Source organism: Ovis aries, chromosome 18 (genome assembly GCF_016772045.2).
Source record: "Ovis aries strain OAR_USU_Benz2616 breed Rambouillet chromosome 18, ARS-UI_Ramb_v3.0, whole genome shotgun sequence".
In the NCBI taxonomy this organism is placed as follows: domain Eukaryota; kingdom Metazoa; phylum Chordata; class Mammalia; order Artiodactyla; family Bovidae; genus Ovis; species Ovis aries.
Window position 1 is genome coordinate 22,518,593 of NC_056071.1, and position 13,420 is coordinate 22,532,012.

General features: G+C 48.5%; 1 protein-coding gene across 3 annotated transcripts in view; it reads right to left on the reverse strand.

Moving 5' to 3' along the window:
• The window catches only part of HOMER2 (homer scaffold protein 2), a 137,806-nt gene that overhangs the window by 93,726 nt on the left and 30,660 nt on the right, over positions 1–13,420 (reverse strand). For 2 of the 3 annotated variants that reach the window (XM_015101913.4, XM_060401669.1), the window contains exon 1: positions 6,581–6,740. The exons of the other annotated variant lie outside the window; for it this stretch is intronic. In XM_015101913.4, coding sequence (XP_014957399.1) covers positions 6,581–6,585 — 5 coding nt within the window. In that variant the 5' untranslated portion in view covers positions 6,586–6,740. Of the gene's footprint in view, positions 1–6,580; positions 6,741–13,420 lie in introns of those variants that run through there. 3 annotated transcript variants of the gene reach the window in all.

Genomic DNA, 13,420 nt, shown 5'->3' on the forward strand with positions numbered 1-13,420 from the left:
TCCATTCAAGGTATTTTAAGTTGAAAAACTTAGGTTACAAAAGAGATGTGTGACATGATTCCATTTTGATAAAAATATCCAATTTTTTGATATTGCTTGCTCTACATAAATGTCTATCTAGACACTGAGACATGTATACATGGAAAAGAGTCTGTGAAGATGGACATCTGATTGCTGATGGAGGTTATCCTTGCAATGTGGGATGACAAGTAATTTTCACTTTCTTCTTTACACTGTTATTTTTTTAGTATGAACATGTAATACTTTTATAATTAGAAAAAAGCAAAGCTATTTCCTGGTGTTTTTTTTTTTTTTTTTTTTTTTTTACTTAGTGAAAGAGTGAAGGCAAAACAAGGACAGGGTCAAAAAACTGAGCGAAGAATAGACGTAAAGGATGAGATTTCATCAATGTGATAAGGTCACCACACTTCTGTCTCCTAAGTTCCCCAGAAGCCACTGCAGAAAGGAAACCTAATAATTTACACAAACCACTGAGCCCATCAGACAAAAAACAAAGCCCCTTTCTGTTCTAGGTCCCCCTTCAGGGAACTGTGTACAAGCAGCAAACATGCCCTCAAGTCCATCCTAAAACCAAGTCAGGAGTTTCAGGACTGTTTCCAATAAGCATGACAGCATTTTCCCAAAGTGAAAGTCAACCTAAAATGAGTCATTCATTCATTCGGCACATATCTACTTGTTATCTACCCAATGCCAAGCACTGTGTATTTTTCCAGCTCTGACATGAAGGGTGACACTAAGGACTGTCTAAACAATGAGGATGATCCTACATGTTAAGGGTCTCCCTGAGCATTTCTGCCTAGTGTACTGTGGAATCTTTCTTATGTTCCCTTGATAGTTCCTCTGACACCCTATGGATTACAGCATTTTGTTTAAACTCACACATATAGTTGGCACTTGTGTATGTGGCTTATGTTTTCCTTCTAAAATATAAACTCCACAAGGGCAGCAACTAACTGGTAGGTTTGCTCATCCTGGATCCTCAACAGATTCTCCAACTGCCTTACAGATGACGAGCTTGAGACCTCAGGAAGCCAAGTTTAAAAAACCCACAACAAGGCATTCCTGGTGGTCCAGTGGTTAAGTATCTGCCTTGCCTACCAAAGCTGATGACACAGGTTTGATCCTTGGTCTGGGAAGATCCCAAATGCCGTGAGGCAGCTAAGTCTGTGCGCCCCAACTACTGAAGCCTGTGCCCCATGGAGCCCGTGCTTCACAATCAGAGAAGCCACTACAATGCAAAGCCCATGCCCAGCAGTTAGAGAGTAGCCCCTGCTAGTCACAGCTAGAGAAAGCCCTAGAGCAGCGACACAGTTGCCAGCCAAAGATAAAATTAAAACAAAAACAAAAAAACCCACAACAGAGGAATTCCCTGGTGGTCCAGTGGTTAGGATTCTGCACTTACACTGCCACGGGCTGGGGTTAAATCCCTGGTCGGGGAAGTGAGATCCTGCAAGCCGTGGTGTGTGGCCAAAAGACACACACACGTACACAAAAGAAACCCATAACAGAACCAAGAGAAGACAAGTTTCCTCAACATATTCGAGAGCCTGTTATTTATTTTAGTCAACACGAAACCCCCCCTCTGCAAAAGTCTCTAACTTGCAAGAACTACGAAATTAGGTGTGATTCAGGAGGAGTGGAAAATTAAAGGAGAAGGAATGATCATCAGAAGAAAGCAAACCAGTATAGATTACCAAGCGAAGGCCCCCGGTGTTAGATAACCAAGTGCAACGCAATCTTGGCTGGACAAAACAAATGAGCGTAAACTGAAGCCAAACAGAAATACAGTACATGTTGTTTGTAAACACTGACAAAATCATCCCAAAGTCACAGCAGCACACAAGCTGGCTTTTCTCTTAGCCTTCTGCAGGCAGGTAGAAAGACAATTTACAACCCCAATGCTCGGGTGACAGCCGACAGCCTGAAAATTAACCCAAGTCACAATAAAAGCTAAACAGTGTGCTTCAGCATTAAAAGAAAACTGTCTCCAAATGTGATTTCCTTCTCTCTTGGCCACTGCAACTCTCAATTAAGCATGCTATATAAAAGGTAATCCAGAAATTATCATGACTTCTAGGCTGGTGTCCAGGCAAGGCTGCCCACCACTTCAAGCACTGACTCAATCAAAAAATTTATTGGAAGCCTATTAGGTGCAAGACATGGTGCCAGGTGTTCGGATTCACTGGTGAAGAACTTAATACTTCATCCTCTCGGGATGCTATTGGGGAAGGCAGATGATAAACAAGCACAAAGAACCCAAACAACAGCAGGTGTGGCGAACAATGGTGGGAACAAAGTGTGGCCACCTCGGCAGGTGACAGGGGTGGTTAGAAAAGACCCTGAGCAGGTGATCTCGATGTCCAAATGCCAAGGATGAGAAGAAGGAAGGCTTTTGCAGCACCGGGGCAAAAGCATTCCAGGTGGAGGGAAGAACGAATTCAAAGCCCTCCCAGGCAGGGCAAGAAAAGAAAGGAGGCCAGGGTCAGCAGAAGGCAGGGAGGGAGGCCAGAGGGGCTGGGAGGAGATGGCACAGGACAACCTCTTGGTGGCTGGCGGGGGCTTAAGGCAAGGAGGGGTGCGACCTGATTGAAAAGTGGCGTGACTCATCACCTGGGCTCCCATGTGCAGAGTGGACTGGAGACACCCCAGAGTGGATGCTGGGAGTGCCTGTGAGGACGTTAGTCCAGGATGGAGGCAAATGGCCAGGGGTAGGGTAGGAGCTGTGATTCTAGGGAGAGGTGAATGCATCCCCAGATAATATCCCAGGAGCAGAACCCCGGGGACCCACTGACAGCCTGTATATCAGGGGTGAGAAAGAGAAGAATCAAGGATAACTCTTACAAGTGGGTGAACGGTGGGGCCAAGGACTGGGGATGGAAGAGACAGAGGGAAGGAGAGGTTTGGGGAGCTCTGTGCATAAACAACAGCAGGAAGCCCTGGGGAAGGGCTGTGTTAGAAATACAGTGGAATGGACTGCACTTCCCTGGTGGTCCAGTGGTTAAGACTCCGAGCTCCCAGTGCAGGGGGCCTGGGTTCAATCCCTAGTCAGGAAACTAGATCCCTGATCTAGTGCCGCAACTAAAAATCCTACATGCTGCAACAACGATGGAGGATCACAAGGGCTGTAACTAAGACCTGGCACAGCCAAATAAATAAAATGAACTTTAAAAAAAAGAAAGAAATACAAACATGGGAGTTGCCAGCATATATTAAAGCCATGGAGGGATGGGATAACATCACCAAGGAAGAGAGGGTGGACAGCAAAAAGGAACCAGGACCAGTCCCTAAGCAACCCCATCACTCTGAGGTCAGACAGAGGAGCAACCAGCAGGGAGACTGACGAGGAGTCATGGGGAAGGGAAGCAGAAGCCCAGGAGAGTGTGGAGGGGAGGCGGGGGAGTGGCCGCAGGGGAGGAACACTGCTGAGGAGGGTAGGAAGACAAGGACAGAGGTCTGACAACATGCAGGCCATCAGTGACCCGGCAGTTCTGGTGACGAGGTGGGGACAGAAGCCAGACTACAGGCTATGAAGGGCTAACAAATGGCAGGCAGAGGAGATGAATGGAGACGGTGGTTTCGGGCTTCTCTTTTGAGATGTTCTCAGGTAAAGGGGAGCAAAGAAGTGGAACAGAAGAAGGACAGGGATGTATCGGGTTGGCCAAGAATTTCGTTCAGGTTTTTCCATGAGATGGTATAGAAAAACCCAAATGAACTTTTTGGCCAACCCAATGAAATGAGAGATGCTAAAGCTGTGCTGTTTACCATGGAGGCTCCACTAGCCATGTGTGGCTATTCAAACTTAAAAAATTTAGCTCTCAGTCACCCTAGCCACATTTCAAGTGCCCCGCAGCCGCAGGTAGCTGGTGACCACCGTACTGGACCACACAGATAAGAATGTTTCCATCAGTGTGGAAAGTTCCACGGGACAGCACTGAACCAAAACATGTTTGTACACTGATGGGAAAGACCCTAGAGACAGATGGAGGGGGGAAAACAAGAAATGTTCCCTGACAAGGTGAAAGGGGATGTGATGGCTGGTCCTCCAGGAGGGGCAAGCCTCTGGCAGGACAACAGGTAGGAAGGAAAACATGAGGGTGGCCACACACGGGACTGTAGGCATGGGGGGCGGTGGTGAGGCTCTTCCTTGGACTGTGGCTGTCTTTTGTCAATGAAAAGGGAGGCAAGATGTGTGTCAGGGGAGAAGAGGGAGACCTGAGGAAGGAAGAAAGTAGGAAACAACTTCCTGGGGGAGTGAAAACACAACTTTACTGGAGAAATGGATACACAATGCACAATACTTCTCAGAAGAGAAGCGGGAAACAGCAGTGAACTTCTGAATGAGGAAAAGCATCTTAAGTGGAGGAGAGAGAAACTCAGGTTTGACTTTTTTCCTCCTTTTAAATTTTGGTCGTGTCTACACAGTAGAGCTGTGACAAAGCTGTAGGATCACAGCAAGCTTTTCTACTGGCTGCCCTTTCTTAGTTCATCCCCCTCCATCCTACTCAACTCTCGGAAAGGATGACATTGGTTCTATTTTCGGTGAAAATGGCTCCCTCCTCTGTGTGAATAGCTTACCCAGCCCTTAGCTCCATCTCAATTTACAGCCATGGTTTGTATGTTCACATAAATTATAGAAGAGGTGGATATATTAAAAATGGCAGAAGTAGGTAGGAGTTACCAACCAACCCTTACCTACTAGAAGTGAGTAACAGACATTTATCAGATGATGTTAAAATTACATGAAAGACATATCCAGTATTTAAACAAAATCCCCAAGCTACTCCTCCCAGCTTCTCTACAAACAAAAATTATTTTCTGACATTTTCTTTAAGCTTTTATGAGTAAACATTTTCATTTCCACAGAACCATTTGATCTCAACCACGGAGCTTCAATATTTGTTTTTGATCCTGCCAGTGTGTTGGGTTGGTTTTGTGTTGGCTGGGAGTGGGGGTGGGGGCAGGGGGTGTACAGAGAGAGTTAAAATTACCAGGTTCCTTTTATCTTCCATCTTGAGACCTACATTTGCCAACTCCTTCTTTCTATACATTTTTTTTAAAGTATGAAATATGAGAACCTCAAAGGTTCCCACTGCACAAAGAGCAGCCGTTTCATAGCCAACCAAGAGGTCACTGGAAATGTTACAGGAAAACAGCTTCCCGGCCAGGGTGCCTCTGGTAAAAACCACTCACAGCTTCCTCCGTGTGAAATCTGGATCAGCACCAGTGTCTTCAGCAAATCTCCAGGCTCCTCTTTGTCCCCTCTGACCTGCTCACGTCAGTCTGGAGTTCTCACACTTCCCTTCTCAAAATTCATTTCAGCCTCCCTCTGGTTCCTCCAAACACTTTACAGACCCCAGAGGTAAAAATTCACTGGGTAAAATGACTCCACAACCTGGTAAGGACTAAAGCACAATGAAGCCACCGTGGAAGCCTGGTCAGATCATCAGGAGGACCCTTCCCCTTTCTACTGCTAACCAATCCTGCCCAGGAAAGCAAGCTCTCTAGACCTAGCACCCCGCAGAAGTCTTTAGGTCTTGAGGAATGAGTGAAGGGCGCTCAGCTCAGCAGCAGGGGACACAGAGATTCAGGAACTCCCCTTCAGGTACCCACCACCAACCCACCCCAAGCCCACTGTCAGGCTGCGCTGGCGGCTCTGCCCGTGCGCTCAGGGGTCATTCTACAAACACTCATCAGCTGCCTGCTCAACCTGGGAGAAGTCACCCAACCACTTCAGGCCTCTGCTGCCTTATCCGTAAAATGGGAATAATAACCACTCCCAGAACCTGTAGAGCACATCATCGATATGTGCTTACATCGGGTGAGCAGATGCACGGAGTTAATTGTGTTATTAGCGCAGCGGCTCCCTGACTCACAGCGCCTACTGCTCAGAGAGACGCCAAGGAGAAATCAATCCTGCTTTTTAAATTACTTTATATACTCGGATGCATTAGTCACTTCGACAGAGTGCTTCAACTTCTCTCCTGAGCATCTACTCAGTTGTTTCAAAGATTGAAGCCTTACCTACACATCCTCCGTCATCTCAAAGCATAAAGTCCACTATTCCTATGAGGGGGGTTATTGTTATCTGGTGTGTTCCCTTTCCAGGAAAACTTCGAATTCTATTTTGTACGTAATAAATCCCAACTGTGGAGACAGACAAACTGCTTCTTAGACTCCCAAACACAGGCCCTGGAGTTGATCGCGCCTGGAGCGAAGGGACCGCGGCGGAATGGCCGAAGCAGGGAGGCCGGCCAGTGTGCTTGTCCCCGCCCGGTGCCCCCGTGCCCGGGCTGCCTTAGAGGGCGAAGGCCACGCGCGCTGCGCGGAAACTCCGCGCCCAGGCCGGGGTGCCCCTGCCCGGTGTCCGGGCTCCGGGGCGGAGAGCGCGCGGTCGGGCGGCCCCAGGCTCTCCGGAGCTGGCTGCGCGCTGGCTCCAGTCTCCCAGTGCTGGGCGTACAGGCCGGTTCGCCCAGGGGGGCTTCGAGCCTAGGGACGCGAGCCAGGGCAGCGCAGCCCCTCGGGGTGCCGCGCGCTCTGCGCGCGGCGCGGGCTCACTCACCCCATCTCCGGCGCTGCTCCGGCGGCCGCTCCGACGGGGCCTCTCGCGTTCGCTCTCCGCCGGCTCTGCAGCCGCTCCCCGCGCAGCACATGCGGCGGCCCCTGCGCGCCCGGCTCAGCCCCGGCGCCGCTCCATTCCGCGGGTCTGCGCGGCTGCCACTACCGCCGCCGCCGCCACCAGGCGCGGGCGGGCGGGAGGGCGGGGGCTGGGCCGCCGGGGGCTGGGCGGTCGCGCTCGGGCGGCGCCCGCCCCGCCCCGCTCCCCCCGCCCGGCTCCTTACGTAACCTTGTGGCCCCCGGGACTCGGCGCCCAGCCAAGGGGTGGGGGCCACGGCGGGGTGTACGGTGTCCCCGGGCGCCGCCCCGCGGTCGCCACCCGCCTCCCGGGCTCCCCCTCCTTTCCCTTGGAGACAAGGCACTGGCACTCCCCCGCCCCGTGCCCACCGCGGGGCTTGTCGCAGCGCCAGAGCAAGCATTCAGCCTGTGGGACTGAGGGGACTTGGGCGACCCTTCGTTTGCAGTTGCAGGAACGAGGCCCCAGGAGAGGAAGTGACTTGCCCAAGGACATACATTCAGCTTTGAGCCCAAAGTCTGCAGAATCTGCGATGGGCACGGCCGTGTTCCCCCCCGAAGCTCCCTTTCATCTTGCGGGTCCACTCCAGGGGTTTGGCTCAGGGCACCCTCACCATGAAATTCCGGATCCTACACCCGCTGCAGGTGTTCTGGGCTCTTCTGTGGGCAAAGATGGGTTGGGGTCTCCCGATTAGAGCATAATCGCTTTTCAGGAGGTTTAATCAACTTGGCTTAGAGCAAAGGAAATTGAGATGGTAAGGGTGGAGCTTCAAGAAGAGCCATCGCTGAGTCCTCTGTCTACATGTCAGGTCCCAAGCCCCTACTAAAGGCCGGCACCGGACTAACCTAACCTTCATCTCCACTCTGGGCCCTTCACAGGATCATCTTCTCCTGAGAACATGCTGCCCACCTGAGCCTGGGCAGTATTTCTATACTCAGGACAGTAAACAAAAGTCGAGGAACAAGCATATGAAGCAGGGCCACCACCCCAAGCCTATCCTCATGTTTCCTGGAACCACAGTTTTACCTGGGAACCCTCAAGGTCTCTTCCTGGGACTGGTGACCCGCTATGAGTAATTGTCTCAATTACAGGCCTGATCCTATTTCCTTCCCACCATCCTTAGGATGAAGACAAGATACTGACTGTGCTCACAAGGCCTTGCCTCACGGTGCCTCCATCTCCCTCTCCTTGCATCCTGTCCCCTTGCTTCCTGTGCACCAGACAACTGGCCATCCTCCCTTCAGCCCCTGCTGTTCTCAGTTTGGAAGATACATTCCTCTCTTGTCTCTGACACCCCCAACCCCTTTGCCTTGTCAATTCCTACTCATTTTCAGATCTCAGTTAAACTGTCCCTTCCTTGTGGAATCTTTATCTAATGCCCCAGACAAGACTGTGAACCCCTGTACTTTTTCTTCATCGCACTCACTGTGTGTAATGTCTGTGAAATTAATAATTTAACCATCTCCCAGGCACATCTGCACACTCTATGAAGCCGTAATTAATTTTGCTCATCACTGCATGTCCAGTGCCTAGAACAGCGCCTGAAAGTCCTCCATAAAACATCTGTTGAATGAATGAATGAGTGAATAGCCTAGGCCACAGATAAACAGAATTGGCCAGGGTCTGTAAGCACAAGTAAGTCTGTTCCCAGGTGGCGCTACTAGTAAAGAACCCACTACCAATGCCAGGAGACATAAGAGACCCAGGTTTGATCCCTGGGTCAGGAAGATCCCTTGGAGGCGGGCATGGCAACCCATGCCAGTATTCTTGCTTGGAGAATCCTATGGACAGAGGAGCCCGGTGGGCTACAGTCCATAGTGTCACAAAGAGTCATACACAACTGAAGGAACTTAGTACACAACACACAGAGCCAGGACTGGATAAGCATTTGATCTTGGAGGAAACTCATCACCAGCTGAATTCCAAAGGCCAGGTGAAGCTGGTAGGGGTGGGGGTGGGGGTGGGGGTTCCCAGCAGTATCAAAGGGAGGAGCCAGGAAAGAGGACTAGAATAAGCCGGCTCGGCTGGAGTAGGAGGATCGGAGAATAGACTCACGGTGCACTGGACCAAGCAGTGTCCCCAAACCTGAGTGGGAGTTTCCTTTGGCTCCACTGGTGGAAAGGGCAACACCCAAGTTACCTTGGGAAGAGGTACTGAGGCCACACAGGTGGGGCTGCTGAATCACCTGGGCTGCTTCACACAGTCAGCAAAAAGCAGGGCGGTGCGGGAGGTATAAGCCCGGTAAGGTTAAATACGCTGGGATTCCCTATAGGAAAGGGTGGATCAGACAAGAGTGGGAAATGGATGTCCCTCCTTCCCCATAGTTTCAGGCTGCTGTCCCTGGGGGTAGGAGGTAACCTCCACTCCTCTCCTTCACCCCCAACTCCAGGCCCAGGTTGGGAGCTGCCTCTCAGGAGCTTTCCCAGATGCCCAGAGCCTTGTCTAAGCTTCCAGTTCTTGCCAGCAGTATTTCATCATCTTGGAATTTTCCCTAGAAAGAGGCCACTTAATTTCCCTATTAGTGCCTCCTCCCTCCATTGAAGCCAACACAGTAACCCTTTTCCTGTGAATATCGCCCATCAACATGGTCTTTGTGGCCCCAGTTGCCAAGGGAAATGATGGGTGAAGTCCTTCCTGTTCAAGAGTCTCACAGTTGAGACTTGCCTAGCAGTCCAGTGACCAAGATTGAGTTCCTCATGCATGGGGCCCAGGTTCCATCCCTGATCAGGGAATTAGATCCCATATGCCTCAAGAATTCGCAACAAAGATCTGATGCAGCCAAATAAATAAATGAATATTAAAAAAAAAAGTCCTGTAGTCAAAGGGAGAGATTCCATGCTGACTGGACATTGAGATGAGGCCAAGGAGAGTCTTTTTAGGCCAAGAGACTTCAGGATCCTTTTAGGTTGGGCAAGAGGAGTCAGTGATGCAGGACAAGACTGAAGATGTGAAAAGGAAGGGGCAGTCCTGGGGAGAGCAGGAGATTATGGGATCCAGGCCAGGCAGAGGCACTGGCCTTGGAGAGGGGTAGAGGGTCTAGAGGGGAAGGTGAGAGAGGTGAAGGGAACCCTTGCCTGGTGGGCTTTTTTTTCTTTTTTTTTGGATTTTTTTTTAATGTGGACAATTTTAGAAGTCTTCATTGAATTTGTTACAATACTGCTTCTGTTTTATGTTTTGTTTCTTTGGCCATGAGGAACGTGGGATCTTAGCTCCCCCACCAAGGACCAAACCCGCACGCCCTGCACTGGAAGGTGAAGTCGGAATCACTGGACCTCCAGGGAAGTCTGTCCCACAGGCTCTTTTTTCTAAGGGAAGAAAGGACGCTTACTGAATGTGCACAAGAGAGAGGAGGTGGGGTAGAAGCCAAACTTGATAGCCTTAGGAAAATAAAAACTAGCGTTTGAACAGACCCAGAGTTGGAAATGAGCAGGGCAGAGATGTCCCAGAAGTCTGGGAGGCCATGTCTTGACCAGCACAACCTCAGGGGCCTGGAATTCCTGCCATTCTGTATGGGCAGCAGAGGCTCCGGAATCTGATAGGTGGCACGGGAAGGACACCCTGGGCTCCAACAGAGGCAAACTGGATAACTGTTGATGGCTCACCAGAGAGCTGCATGAACCTGTGAAATTAAGGAAAACAGAGTGGCTCCACGTGTGCCCTTCCTCTGTACTGCAAATGAATTCTCCCAGGCATCCTGGGCAGCCCCTGTGCCTAAGAGGTTTGTGGTCCACATCTCTGGCTTCTTGTCTCCCAAAAGCTAGCTCCTGGAGAAACGGCTGATAGTAGTCTAAGGCAGGAAAAATGAAAACCAGCACAGAGCATCTTGTAGTACCACAAAATAAGGAGATACTAAACAAAACAAAACAAAACAACAAAAAAACAACACAAGGGCTGGGTGTGTGCTGAAGGGATACAGGAGCTAACTGAAGAGCTTCCAATGGCCAAAGCTGGAACAATTTGGGCAATACGATAAAAAACACTGTACAGGATGATAACACAAAATGTAACATAAATACATATGAATCCATGCTGATGTAAATTATTAAATAAGTGGGAAGAAACAAATCTTCTCTACAGAAGAATCTCAAATAATATGTGTAGGTACTCTCCCCTCCAGGAGGTAGCATTTAACACTCCCCTCCTCTGCCTCCTAGAGAGTAAGCTGGTCTTAGCATCTTAGTGATTTGTTTCTAAAGAAGAGAGAATGGGAAGGGAAAAACAGCGACTTTACAGTGGAGAAACCGGATAGACACTGCCTTGACCGGGTGATCCAGGTTAACACCGCCGGTGGTAAGCCACGTTGGCATCGCATACCCTTGACGGGATGTGAAGGGAAGTAGACGTCACCTGTATGTTACTTTTCCCTAAGCCCATAACCTAATCATGAAAGAGGCACTGCCCTGGTGGCTCAGTGGTAAAGAATCCACCTGCCAAGGCAAGAGATTTGGGTTCAATCACTGGGTTGGGAAGATCCCCTGGAGAAGGGAATGGCAACCCATTCCAGTATTCTTGTCTGGGAAATCCCATGGATGGAGAAGCCTGGCAGGCTTGCAGGGATCTCGAAAGAATAGGACACGACTTAGCAACTGAACAGCAACAATTATGATAAACACACTAGACAGATCCACACTGAGGGACATTCTACAAAATTCCTGATCAGTACTCTGCCAAACTGTCAAGGTCACGATAAGCAAGAAAAGACTGAGAAACTGTCACAGACCAGAAGGAACTAAGGCGACATGAGTTATTATTTGGCTGCTGAGCGTTAGTCACTCAGTGTGTCCAGCTCTTGGCAACCCCATGGGCGTCATAGCCCATCAGGCTCCTCTGTCCATGGGATTTCCCAGGCAGGAATACTGGAGGGGGTTGCCTTCTCCAGGGGATCTTCCGTCTTCCCGACCCAGGGATTGAACCCGGGTCTCCTGCATTGCAGGCAGATTCTTTACCATCTGAGCTACCAGGGAAGCCCCAAGGTGATGACATGATGATTTACTAAACATTGTATTTAGATCCTGGAAGAGAAAGAAGAAAAAATCTTGAAATCCAAATAAAATCTGGAATTTAGTTAATAGTAATGTATCAGTGTTGGTTTCTTCCTTATGCCACACACTCCATGGTAATGTAAGATGTTAACAATAGGGTCCCTCATGGTTCAGTGGTTAAGACTTCTGAATGCAGGGGGTGTGGGTTTGATCTTTGGTTGGGAAACTAAGACCCCACACTCTGTGCAGTGCAGCCCAAAAAATTTTTTTTTTAAATTTTCAATGGGGGAAAACGGGGTGGGGGTACATAGGAACTCCCTGTACTGTCTTTGCAACCTTTCTGTAAATCTAAAGTTGGTCCCAAATAAAACAAAGCAGCCTTGGGAGTTTCTTGTATACTAGAATCCTGCAAGTAGTCTAATCACTGGTCATCTCAGAAAGGTGAACGTGTGGAACACTGAACAAGAACCTCACCAGGGAATGTCTCGGACTTGAAATCATCTGCATAACTCCAAAGGCAATGCATCAAAATCTTGCTTTTCCATTTTTTTTTTTTTAAAATTGCAACCTACAGTAAGAAACAGATTTTACACTGTGGCCAGGTAGGTACTTCCACTTTATCTACAGTTATACCTAGACAAAATGGAAACAAAAATTATATATGTAAGTGAAAGTTACACAAAGCAATTCTCACCTGCAAAGCATTCAGACAGTCTCCATTCTGTTCTATTTTTAAAAGCAATGCTGTTGATTGATTTCAAAACCTGTAATCCATGTATGTTTCTTTTTTCAACAGCAAAATTAGGCTCACTGTGTATATGTATAATATTATTAGTGTGTTCAGATTTCTGGTATTGCTAATCCAAGGACTTCAACTTTTTTGTCTTCTAATCCTTCTCTCCACTACGTATGAAACAAATATCTTATTAAAGTCATTAATTAAACAGGTAATGATCAGGTATATTTTACAGCTATTAAGATTATATCTGTGATATAATTTGTACTATATTTCTAGATAGTAACATAGAAAAATATTCTGTCAAGAAATATTAATCATCTCCTATGTGCCTGGTATTGTGCTGAGTTTTAGGGATCAAGTGCTCAGCAAAAGAGACAAAGTACTTCTATAATATCATGGAACTATAAGAGTGGGTAGAAATATTAAAAAATCAGAAACATAAAAACTGTTATCTGTGTGAATAAAATGGTCCTAATGTAGGTTGAGAGGGGTTGTCACAATGGCCTCTTTGAAGAGGCATTTAAGAAGAGGCCTGGGAATTTACCTGGGAGTCCAGCGGTTAAGACTTAGCCTTCCAGAGCAGGGGATATGGGTTCTGATCCCTCATGGGGGAGCTAAGATCCAACATGCCTCTTGGCCAAAAAAACAAAACATAAAACACAGAAGCAATACTGTAACAAATTCAACAAAGACAAAAAAATGGTCACATAAAAAAAAAAAAAAAGGGGGGGGGCCTGAAGAACAAAGGGCAGGATATGGTGGACGGAAGAGGTCCTAGACAGAGGAGCACAGAGGTGGAGAAGGCTGGGAAGTTCTGAGGAACTGCAGGGTTAGTGCAGTTAGAGTGCATGGAGTTTAGCAAGGCAGGGGGTGAGATGGGAGTGGTCCCCAGGGCCCTGACGTAGGGTTAATGGGATTTATCCAACCACACAGACAGGTTGGAGAATGGTCTGGTTTACATTTTTTGAAGCTCACTCTGGCTACTGGGAGGAGAAGAGATAAGAAGGAGACAAGAGTGAAAGTAGGGAGACCAGTTAAGAGGCTCTA